Source organism: Bactrocera latifrons, unplaced genomic scaffold (assembly GCF_001853355.1).
Source record: "Bactrocera latifrons isolate USDA-ARS-PBARC rearing strain unplaced genomic scaffold, ASM185335v1 scaffold_45, whole genome shotgun sequence".
NCBI classification, from domain to species: domain Eukaryota; kingdom Metazoa; phylum Arthropoda; class Insecta; order Diptera; family Tephritidae; genus Bactrocera; species Bactrocera latifrons.
The window spans coordinates 1,316,073-1,328,865 of NW_017537101.1; the positions used below are offsets into that span (position 1 = coordinate 1,316,073).

Below are 12,793 nucleotides of genomic sequence, written 5' to 3' on the forward strand. Positions count from 1 at the left end.
ATGTCACTAACGGTAAAAATTGTGCAATTTCAGTTGCCAAAGACCAAATCAAATTTAATCGCACGCGTCGAATTTCGAGGTAAGTTTGCTCCTGCTGAATTTTACTTAACCCACCGATGTACATATCGTCACCTAAAATGCAAAACAACGTATCAACAAAAAAATTTAAAATGATTTTTTAAAGCTTATGATTCACTACATCATATTATATATGTAATCACGAAAAGTTTCAAGCCTCCGATCCCAGATGTAACGATTTTTATAACCAGAGCCCAAATTTGGTTTCAATATTATGAGTGGTTTCTATTATACCGCATGTAATCTTATGAAAAGTAATGTTGCGCTATTTTGCATTTTAGGTCGCGAATTATTTCAGTACAATTTACTGGAGTATATTTTAATTGCAAAGCTTTAAAAACTGTTAGTGAATACCAGGTTAAAATGTCATCTAATAGTTGATTTAAATTTGTATAGATATAAAGTTATGACAACATTTTCAACAGCTTCTTTAGAATTATGCAAATATTGTAGCTATAAATATTTATAAAAATATCTTTTTCAACTAAATAACAAACATGGTATCTTTAATTTTAAAGAAAAAATGTGGAGAAGATGATATGATATTATCACCAGGCGTGCCATATTTGAGGTATGGAGATCTGTTCAGATGTCCAAGACCTGTTAGATCATATTTCTAGTATGACATCTATCTAAATTGCTTTTAATATGGAAATTTGAAATCATCCAAAAGGGCAGCTATAATTTTCAAACTGAGAATACTCTAGTCCGAAAAATACATTTATGATCGGGTTATAGAATTATATAAATTGAAAAACAATCCAAACTGATTAGCATAATAGCGATGACTTTCATTCACAAAAGAGTTCTATTTTTCGTGTTCAGTTTTAGCTGGTCTGGAAGTGGTATATTTCTGACTGAAAGCTGACCATTGACATCTTAGGTATAGGTAGACAGCGAAGCACGGAGGCGAGAGTGGGGAGAGAACGGCACTGGCAGCAGGCAACAAAAATGCGCCACGCCAAGTAATTATTGGGAGGTTACAACTTAGCAAAGATATGATCAACACTTGTCCATCATGGGCACAGTTTCTTGTAAAAACTAACGGTTTTGCGACATGGAACTGGAAACTGCAAAACACCTGATTCAAGGCCCTTGGATTAATTTACGTGGAGAGGGATCACGTCATCTCCAGCAATCTCCTGAAATTGTGACCATATGTGCTATAGGAGAAGGCAGGATCATAGGTCGCATTGCAAAACCTCAATTATTTTCCATATATCTATCTAAAGTCATGCATGAATCATGAAATATGGCTGATGATATCATGGACCCATGCTTTTAAAACGCTGATATCTAACAGTAACGAACTCAAACAAGCTTGCATTCTCTCAGGCTTACTCACAAAGTATAAACACTTGTTGTTCTATCACTAATATATGATGGAAGCAAAAATATTAATATAATTCGAACTGACTTAAATACTTAATTTCCATTTGCCCAGAATAACATAACCTCCTGGTTTCGCTAAACAATCTTATCCACCTTCCCATAACCACCAATAACCTGTCCAAATCTGATATTTCTAATTGTGGTTTCCGAACGACGGTGTCATCCTGTCGTGAAGTCATAACTGAATTTATGTGATAGCTTTTGCGCGCGTATTCGAACATTATGTTTTATGCTGATTTCGTCACGCGCCCGCAATTCCATTTAACAAATATTTGTATAAGTGAGACAAATGTGCGTTCTCTCTCTTTAAATAATATTAATACACCTTTGGTAAACAAAGCAAATATGTGTGCATAACCGCACGTTGACTTCGCCATACAGCTTCAAAGCCACCACATTCTCATATAATTTGTTATTATAGAAAATATGCAACATTTTTTCACATGCTTGAACGTGCGTCATTCCACGTAGGAGAGAGCTCTTCTGCCTAGACCGGGCGAACAAAAATACCACGAATGCTTGAAATGAAAACTGTGTTAAATTAAGTATGATAACTAAAATGCTTTCAGCATAATTTTGCCATATTCCACGCTTCATAAATGTCAGAATGCGTTCATTTTTATATATGTACATAAGTGACAAGAATTCCTTCACTACATACACACATACATACGTGGAAAAATATTAGGTATAAACATTAAGTAAATCGAATAAGGTGTGGATTTTATCAAAAACAAATAAGTGGAGGCGAATCAAAAAAGTTGGATAGGCTTCAAAATTGTGACAAATTTTAAAATAGTTTAATAATTTAGCGCTAATAGAATTCTAACGGACGGCTTATCTATAAGTAATACAATTGGAACTGTTCTTAGTTTTTTATCCTACCCGATAAGTCCACCTTCCGATCGTTGAGAAATGAATGGAGTAAAACATATTCAAACATTTAAAGCAGTAAAATCCGCAGCAACTTCACGTTAGATATTCCCGTAATTTGTAATCTAAAATCATTTCGAACTTCCTTATAACTAATATTGATTATGACTTGTTGCGCTTATGGAAATGCTCATTTAGTTTCACTAACCTATCTGCATTTGTAATTATTAAGGCAATCATGAGTTGTAAAATTGTTATACTGGATATACGAGATCCAAGAGATGAAGTTAACCAAGTTGATCATTCCTAGAACCAATAATAGTATATTGAAGAAAATCTTCTTCTCCTTTATTGGCGTAGACACTGCTTACGCGGTTATAGCCGAGTTCACAACATCGCGCCAGCCTTTCCTACTTTACACTGTTTGGCGCCAATTGAAGATTCTAAGTGAAGCCAGGTAGTTCTCCACCTGGTATCTCTAAGGGAATGGGGGTCTTCCTCTTCCTTTGCTTCCTCCGGTGGGTACTACATCGAATACTCTCAGGGTTGAACGACATGACCTAGCCAACGGTGCCGCTGTCTGGTTAGTGACCTGTAAAGTTTGGTCTTTGTTCGTCGAGAGGAGAATTACTTCCGGAAGAGGTCGCCGATGGATGAGCAAATCCAAAGTGAAAACGGTGCTCTTTGTCTTTCTTGACAATAAATACATCGTCGACCATGAATTTTTTCCTTCTGGGCAAAATGTTAAGGTCAAGTATTAAGTTGAAGTCCTCAAGGGACTCAAACGAAGGATCAATCGGATCCGAGAGGAACAGCTACCTAACCAAAACAAGCATCCCAACGCTTCCGCAGACGCTCTACAGCTTAGATGTGGCCCCCGGACGTTTTTTGTTTCCTTGATTGAAAAGGACGACAAAAGGGGATCCAAGCAGCATGCAAGTCGGCTCTCAAGGCTTTTCCAGAGAATTCTTTCCGTAACGCCTTCAATGCTTCAAAATCGCGCTGGCAGCGCTGCATATACGCAGAAGGAGTCTATTTTGAAAGTTTTTCAATTATTGGTTGAATAATGTTTTTTTAATCGACTCAGTTGTATTACTTTCCGAACAAATCCTACATGTACAATCAATATAGAGTCAAACTGAAAACGGAAAACGGAGAAACGCATGTACACTCGATTTTCAAAACTTTCCTGTTTATTAGAAATAGAGTATTCGTAGAAAGTGTCATTCCATATGCATACGTATTTCTTGGATGATAAGGTAACGTTTGTTAAAACGTTAAGTTGAGCAAAGTTAAGACCAGTTTGATAATTTCACTTTTTGGCTTTCAGTTTACTTAACTTCATATCTATAGTATATTGCTGGTGTGTTACTGTATTATACATCTTCACAACGCCTTCGAACTTCAAACGCTAGTACTCCTCTTCGTTCTCACAAAAACTTTTTCTCTACTAAGCTTCAAGCATTTACAAGTAATACTACTTGAAAAAGTTTCGAGAAAACTCCCACCGCAGTGGACGCATCTGAATGTACATAAATGGCAATATATTGGAAAGCCTCCAATAAATTATGACCAGTACTATATACTGTACATCGCTTACATCGAATCCTTGTAATACTCTATCCAAACAATTAATATAATGTACACAGGAAGCTCCACCAATTTATGAAGACTTTACCTGATCTGTCAAATTTAAGCCAGTGCTTTACTTGACATAAAACGGGCTTTGAAATTGTTAAATTACACTCAAACTACACAGTTAACCCTCTTCGCACAAAGGCGCGTATGTTGAGTTGAAATTTGCGAGGTTTACGCCCACTCCCAACTAACTAGTCTCGTTTACCCACCAGCACCCCCCACACAGAAGTAAAAAGCGCGCCATTTTCTATGCTGCCCTTGGCAACTCACTACAGCTCTTCATGAATTTGACATTGAGAATATGGAGATGCAGCTGTCGTTTGCTGCACTACAGAATTACTGGCGACCCTCGGCTCCAACAAGCCTTCCACAGAATACTATATATCAACTCTACCGAAGGAGTATGCGTATCAGGACTGTATGCACATGACAACCTAAATGGGGACTAATACATGGGGACATACATATAGCAAATATATTTACATCAAGCCTCAAATAAAGACAACAAGAACTGAAATTTTTTTGCGCTTTTGTGGAGAGAATTTTAAATATGCTTTGTCATACCATGAACATTTCCTATGAGGGCGGCTCGTTTTCTACAAACAAAACTTCTATATTCTATATTTTTCTCAATTGTTATTTACTTTTTTCAACAGTTTATTGAAAAAACGGAGCGAAGAAACTTATGGCGGTAAGTTAGAATCTGAAATTTTCTGGAAAAATTAAATTTTTTTGTAAAATATTAAATAATTCGTATTTTGACAAATTCTCTTGAGAAGAAACTCTTGTCGTTCTACCTTTTCGCTGTTTAGCGCCAATTGGAGATTCCGAGTCTTTCCAACTCAGTGGAGGTCTTCCTTTTCATCTACTTCCCCCGGCAGGTACTGCATCGCACTCTCTCAGACCCGGAATGTTTCCATCCATACGGACGATATGACCTGGCTGAACCATTTCAATGTCGAATTAAACTCATACAGGTCATCATTCCATCGGATGTGGTATTCGCCTTTGCCAATGCTCAAAGGACCATAAATCTTCCGCAGAACCTCTCGACAACTCATAACATTGACTAATCAGATGTTGTCATCGTCTGCACCATATATCAGAACGGGAATAATGAGTGACTTATAGTGTTTGGTCTTTGTTCGTGGAGAGAGGACTTTACTTCTCAATTGTCTACTCAGTCCAAAGTAGCAACTGTTAACAAGACTCATTCCGCGAGGATTTCGAGGTTGACGTTGTTGTTACCGTTGATGTTGATTCCAAGATAGACGAAATTATCTACAACTTAATAGTTAGTTATGTCAGTCAACACTGACGTGGGAGCATAGTCGCGAGTGAGACGAATAATTTTGTACCTCGAAAAATCTCCTCCAGGAGTAAATTGAAAAAGACGCACGATAGGAGTCGCCTTGTTTGAAACCTCGGTTGGTATCGAACGGCTTCCGAGCATCGGGTCCTTCCCGATTCTGACGGAGCTTTTGGTATAAATATCGGTCATAGCGGCATAATGTAGCTCCTATTCGTGCTTTTAAAAGCAGCTTTACCTGTGTCGATCTTCTTTTCAAAGTCTTTTCCTAGATTTGGCGCATGGTGAACATCCGGTGAGTTGTTGATTCTCCAGGTCTAAAGTCACATTGTAAAGGTCCAATCAGTTTGTTGACGGTGGGCTTTAATCTTTCACGCAATATGCTTCATAGAACCTTATATGCATTGTTGAGGAGACTTATTCCACGGTGGTTTGCGCAGATTGTGAGATCTTCCTTTTAGTGGATTGGGCAGAACACACTTAAACTCCAATCGTCGGGCATGCTTTCGTCCAACTATATTCGGGGCGAAAATCAGCGATTTACTTTAATGGGGATTGTGGCTTAGCTTTCATCCACCGGGGTGAATTCCAGTACTCGGCAACGGAGTCTCTCTCCCTGCACGAATCTCACACCGAATTAGCGTTTCCTTATATGGCCACTGTGGTACCTACTCATCACAGTCCACGTTCCGTTCATTGCATTTCTTGGACGGCGGTGATATCGACCTTTACTCTTCCTTAATGTGTTTACAATGGTCGTCATCAAAAGGGGGAACTATAATCCGAGGTTCTTTTCTTCTTTCCATTAAGGGCGTGTTTCACTGGGCGGGTCCGAAGCCTGGCGTACAACCCAGAGGAGGGATCTGGTTTTCAAATATCGCCTTACAGTAAATAGCAATGCTTTGCATCCATTATGACCATTTCTTAGTTGTACTAAAAAGTTGGCATGGCCATAAATTTTGTTGTATAACTTTGATAAATTTCATACTTCAGCTAGAAATGGTTGGTCCTAAGCCAATATATCAAAATTCAAACTTAGTTCTTTGGTTAAATGCTACCCTAATGTACAAACTATGTCCTATGTAAACAGCGCCGTTGGTTTTTTCCGGTTGTACGTATTTCAGTTGCGGGCATTTTTTCCGTTTTTTATATTTACAACTTTTTTGTTCGTTTTCGATGCTGGCGCTGCGCTGTGGCAAGTTTAAGATACGTATGTATGTGAGTTACGTAAAATTGAATGTAAACAAGTGTGGTGCGGCTACTGTTGGTATAATGAAATTCTTAACTTGTGTGCAGCGCAACGTGAATGGGGATAGTTTTAATAAAATTTCGCAATCTGTTGAAGATTCTAAATGGTGAGAGGGTGAAAATTGGCTCAATTTACCACACATAATAAACTGTTTGGTGAAGATAAACGTAATGGATATGATGAGCGATTTAACGATTTGTATTGCCGGCGCATTGAAGATGCGATGTTGGCTGAGCACATATTTCTAATAGAAAGAGTGATCGAAAGTGCTTCCACTGAAAATAGTTTGCAAAAGAGAAATGAAAAGAAAGTTTCAACATTATAACCAACTATAAGAGCTTCTTAAAACTATGTTGAATAATTATTAAGAACAGAATCGATTTCATCCATTGTTGGTACTCAGCAACTTAATTTCCTTTAGTTACTTCACCGATCTGCTCAGTATAAACCAATATATAGTATGCTAGTATTTGATTTACGAGGCCAGAGTAAGTGATAAGCAATGTTCACACTTCTTAGAGCTACGGTATATTTGATTATCGCCATTGATCTACAACTTACAAAAAATATCCATAAAATCATTGCTTTACAAGTTATACACAATGGTTATGTTTAGCAACATTTGGAGGCTTTATTCACATATGAAATAGCCGTACTTATGAATTTGATTTAACTTTTATACTTTTACAAAAATTAATTATACAGTATTTCACATTCACACACAAACTAAGTGATTCGTTTTTAAAATCGATTGTATTTTTTCCTTAAATCGAATAATTAAGTAATGTCGAAATGAAAGGCCTTGAACTGAAACCCGAATTCACATATTAAAATGTAATTTGAAAACGAACAACATTTAACGCGTGGTTTCCTCTCCACCTACAAACCCACAAGGCAGTTTTCCTTTGAAAGAGTCTGCTTTAACCGAATGCAGAGAGGCTATTCGGCCTTTGAGCAGTGCACTCAAAGTTAGTCAAGGACCTCACTACAACAGCCTCAAGTTTCTTCGTATGAGCTGAGAGAGGACATAAAGAAAGCACCCCATCCCCTTCTCACAATGATACAAGCATTTTTCGGTCAATATTACTGTCTTTTATATGAAGATGTATCTTTAACTATTTAATTTCAAATGCTTAGAAAGCATTTCGTTTAACTCCACGGGGTGATTTCACTTTCTGCAAGGATGTTTTTTAATAAATTTATTATTCGAATTCAAGTAATAATAAATAAATTGTTAGTTTATGCTTTTGACGTAGCATAGTTTTAGGGATATTTTTTTGTAGTGCTTCTCAAACTATTGACTGTTTTGTGACAGTACCTCTGAAATATATTTTCTTGCATTTTAGTGCCAAGGGAAAAAACATAAAAATACAGGTGAAGCTCATTAAGAGTTATAAAAAATTAACTTGGAGATTCCCTGGTGTTCCATCATTAATTATTAATAATTAAATATCAGTTAAATACTGATTGAAAATATTTTAATATCATTTTAGCTATTTTTGGGGTAAAGTATTTCAAGTATTCTAATTGAAACAGCAGATCACACATATCCATACTTGTAGTGCTGAAAGTCATAAATATTAAAAGAACTCTAGAAAGAGACTTTTGACTTAAAGTTTACTTAATTCTAAAATCTCAATTAAAAGTAGTTTTCACAAAAATACATATGTACATCTCATAAATTCTTCTTAAACCACCATACTTTTATTTTTATTGCAGGTGTTGCTCATATTACATCGGAGCTGAGTGCAGACTCAAACATTATAGATGTCAATCAGGTATGTAAATCTTTTTTTTTTTGTTATAATTTGTAGAGAAACTTACAGTGCTTTAAACACAGTTTTCGTTTTCATAATGTACACATTCCAACAAATAACACAATTTAACGCTCACTTGCTCAAACTTTTTTTCTAAAGGCAGGCACGTTTCGTGTGTCAAGCAATCAGTTTTACGGTAAATCAGCTTGACTTTCCTAAATAAAAAACTTAATCTCGTTATGTAACAATATTTGTATTATTGTAAATCAATCTTAAGTGCGTTTCAGCAGCAGGCGGTATTTTCTTGTATAACCTTCTGCCAATATTTGTGATTTATGTCCTTTTGGCCTGAACATAACCACAAACCACAAGCTGAAATTCCTAGTTTCTTCTACAGCAACCAGATGCCTCTCTAGCCGAATAGCTGAAAACCGCATTGAAGGTCGAAAAATTGCACGAAGCCGAAAAAAATAAATAACATTATGACGAATTTGGCACGTTACCCTTATTTCTTTTGCAGAGGAAAGATACTTGGAAATGAAAAGTGCCCAAATAGCGAGAATTCTTTGATAATGAATATCTGGCATATTGAAGTACATTTCTTCCGAAGGGCAATAAAGCTAATGAACCGAATTACCAGCAGCCTAAAAAATGCACGTGTTTTCTATGAGGGACGTCCATAGAATTAAATCCGTATGTTTTGTGGTTAGACCTAAGCTTCAAAACACGTATGCATAAATAGTTTTTATATCCTGAACAGGGTATATTATGTTTGTCACGAAGTTTGTAATACCCATAAGAAAGGGTCGGAGACCCTATAAAGTATATATATAAATGATCAGCGAGCTGAGTCGATTTAGCCATGTCTGTCTGTCTGTCTGTATATATACGAACTAGTCCCTCAGTTTTTAAGATATCGTTTTGAAATTTTGCAAACGTAATTTTCTCTTCGAGAAGCTGCTCATTTGTCGGAACTGCCGATATCAGATCAATATAACATCAAGCTGCCATACAAACTGAACGATCGGAATCAAGTTCTTATATGGAAAACTTTTGCATTTGACAAGATATATTCACGAAATTCGGTATAGATTATTTTTTGAGGCAACAATGTAATCTCTGAAGAAATTGTTCAGATCGGATTACTATAGCATATAGTTGCCATACAAACTGAACAATCGGAACCAAGTTCATGTATGGGAAACTTTCACATTTGACGTGGTATATTCACGAAATTTGGTACAGATAATTTCCTGAGCCAACAATGTAATCTACGAAGAAATTGTTTAGATCGGTTAACTATGGCGTATAGTTGCCATACAAACTGAACAATCGGAATCAAGTTCATGTATGGAAAACTTTCACATTTGACGTGGTATATTCACGAAATTGAACATGGATTACTGCTTAAGGTAATAATATAATCTCCGATAAAAATTTTCAGATCGGATTACTATAGCTGGAGATGGAAGCTATATCCATACAAACTGAGCACATAATTACTAACAGAAATGCACCTGTGAAGGGTATTTAGCTTCGGTGCAACTGAAGTTAACGTTTTTTCTTGTTTTTGGAAACAAATGGATAAAAAGAATTTGGCATTAAAAAATATACTGTTGTCTGAGCTCTGTTGGTTTCTCGGTGACATATCCAATTTGTCGTATAATGTTCCAGATTGTAAAGAATGCTCACTGAAATTTAGTAACAATGGTAGCTAAGGCGACACAAAACTGAGTGTCTCGCCCTCACGTCAACTATAACTATAAAATCTTATATTTATACTCTTCCAAAAAGTTGATGCAGAGTGTTATAGCTTTGTTCATCTAACGGTTGTACGTATCACCTAAAATTAATCGAGGTAGAAATATAGCGTTATACATATGTATGTATATATACAAATGATCAGGGTGACGAGACGAGTTGAAAAAAACTTGATACAATGTGGTATATACGTCCTTTGGAAACAAAGTAAGGACGAGTTCGTTAAAGACACTACCAAATCCTCTCCACAAGAATCCAGTTTGTCGAAGAGTATTATTTTATTTATTTTTTAATGCCGCAAATAGGTAATAATTCCATAGATAAAGTGAATGTAAGTATCATTTACTTGTACTCTATCTATATTACCGTTAAAATCGTGAAATAAATAAAAAGTTAATTCTCAGTTTTTCATTGTAAGCTAGATTTCCAAAGTTCGATATCATCATCATTGGATCATCTGTTAGCGGTTATAAATAATTCCCTGCAATTAATATTCTTAAATTGTTTTCTATTGTTTTGCTGATGTAATTTTCCCTAAAATACACATTTTTTTGAATTCAGCAAATAAGTGTAATCCCTTACTTTGATTATTAAATCGACTTCAATAAATGTTTTTAGACTATACTTGTATAAACATATTATACTGAACACTAATTTCCCACTGAACATTCCAACAAAAATTAATAACTTCCTATTTCTTGTAAAATTTAAACTCAAAATTTCAAACGAAAATGTTTAAAAGTAATTAATTTGCATCGAAATAGATCTTTAAAATCCAACATAAAAAGAAATCATAAGCTGCACAGAACGCTTCCACCTACGAACACCTCTCCTCCGCTTGATTTTCATAATAACCTTGAAGACACGTAAAATACGAGAGCTTGCCGTTGAATCTTTTGCATGAATGTGCTTTGAATGAGGGCCGAATTTCATTTCCGGATTTCGTCAATGCTCCACTTCATGTTAAGGCCGTAAAGATGTGTGGGAAAGGTACAAAAATAGCTCGCATACATGCCAACACACATCTCCCCATTCACATTATTTGAAATCAAAGCAAATAAAGGTAATTTAATATAGCTGCCACTGATTTGTTGTTTGTGACAGAAATTGTACATTTCATCGGAAAGAGAATCAAATTGACTCCGTTCAGTACACTTACGTTACAAATGTGGATATATAATATATGTATGTTATGTGGCAGAATAGTGTACACTACATTGAAATAAACCCTTTGTCAAGCATGGGTATAGTATGACGGAAACTAAATTTCTACCTTAAAAAAAACCCGCAATAAGACCGATTTGAGAACGATACAGATATATGAGAGTGATATTCCCATTTTTCGACGTCGTTTATGTCGTACATATAGTACATATGTTTGACGCTAAAATTAGCCTCAGTGTCGGCGATTGCTTTCCAGCGATTGAGTTCTCACGACAGGGAGGCACATCTGTAGGAAACGTTAGAGCCTACGTAATTCTTAGAATGCGATTCTGCTGCCGCTTTCAAATCTTCGTGATACAAGGAATCTGTTGATCGTGAGCTCTCTCTTTCAATAGAACTACCCACATATTTCTTTACTTTTAAGGTGCCAGCAATCTCAATGGACCTCTTTATGGTCATCGTATAGTACTTTGTAGAGTTTTTTATGTTTGCATCCGTAAAAGTCGAGTCTAAAGATTTTTTTTTTTTGGTTTCGGCATCAGAAATAGTTGATACCTACAAATCAACATCTAAAACGAAAAACAACATATACATATGTAACTATTTTATAACCAAAACTTCGAATTTCCAAATTTCGTTTCAATTATCTCGTACAGATGAAGGAATCTGTAAACTTATGAAACGAAACTTATGAAAAGTTGCATATTAGGGGACGATATATTTTCGTGACATATTTTTTTCATTAAGAAAACTAATTTTAAATTTTATGTGCTGTCGGAAAATAGAAATTGTTATGAAACCAATTAACAACAAAGTTCTGTTTTTGATTTAAACAAAAAACAACTCAATACCCAATATTACCATAAGTGCCTTTTGTATACCAATGATGTGGCTTTTGAACTAAGGAAGTTTTATTATCAGATTTTACGAAAATAATTGCAAGTCATAGTATTATACATAAGTATGCATTCTATTTTGTATTCGATTAATATGCACAATTCAACAAAAGACTTGTTCAGGCTTGAATGCCGAATTTGTTGCGATTCTCTACGGTATTTATTTTCACAATTCCTTTTCTATGGTATTTCACCTCTACCTTTTATGTCTTCCTTTTTAGTCGTTTATTTGGCCGCTGGCTCGACCGGCCACAGATGAAGAGCCACTCATCGTCGAGTTGCGCACACAGACCACAAAGACACTGCTACGCACCGGGCTCAGTCATGCCTCTGGCGGTTTGATGGGTGGCGGTGGGAATAGTAGCAGCGGCGGCAGCATGAGTGGCATCATCAGCAGTAGCAGCAAATGTGTTGGACAATACATTGTGTTGATGCAAGGTAAGAGTGAACGAAATACTTTGTTTTGTTTATTTATTAAAAACGAATTAAATTAAATTATATGCCTTAATATAATTGCATGCGCACACGGGTATTGATCGAATTCAGTATTATAAGTAATTAAATTGCTGTAATTACATAATCATTAATTTTGGTGAAAAAGCAATAATTCTGGTGAACAAATGGTTTTGATAGTAGATCTAGCAGGTTTCTAACATATATGTATGTAAAATATGAG

At 35.8% G+C, this 12,793-nt stretch overlaps 1 protein-coding gene across 1 annotated transcript in view; it reads left to right on the forward strand.

Moving 5' to 3' along the window:
- Positions 1–12,793, forward strand: part of LOC108973020 (otoferlin-like) — a 78,307-nt gene continuing 65,514 nt past the window's right edge. Inside the window, exons 1-3 of the mRNA XM_018940008.1 lie at positions 1–79; positions 8,259–8,317; positions 12,339–12,555. Of these exons, the coding sequence (XP_018795553.1) occupies positions 1–79; positions 8,259–8,317; positions 12,339–12,555 (355 nt within the window). The remainder of the gene's footprint in view (positions 80–8,258; positions 8,318–12,338; positions 12,556–12,793) is intronic.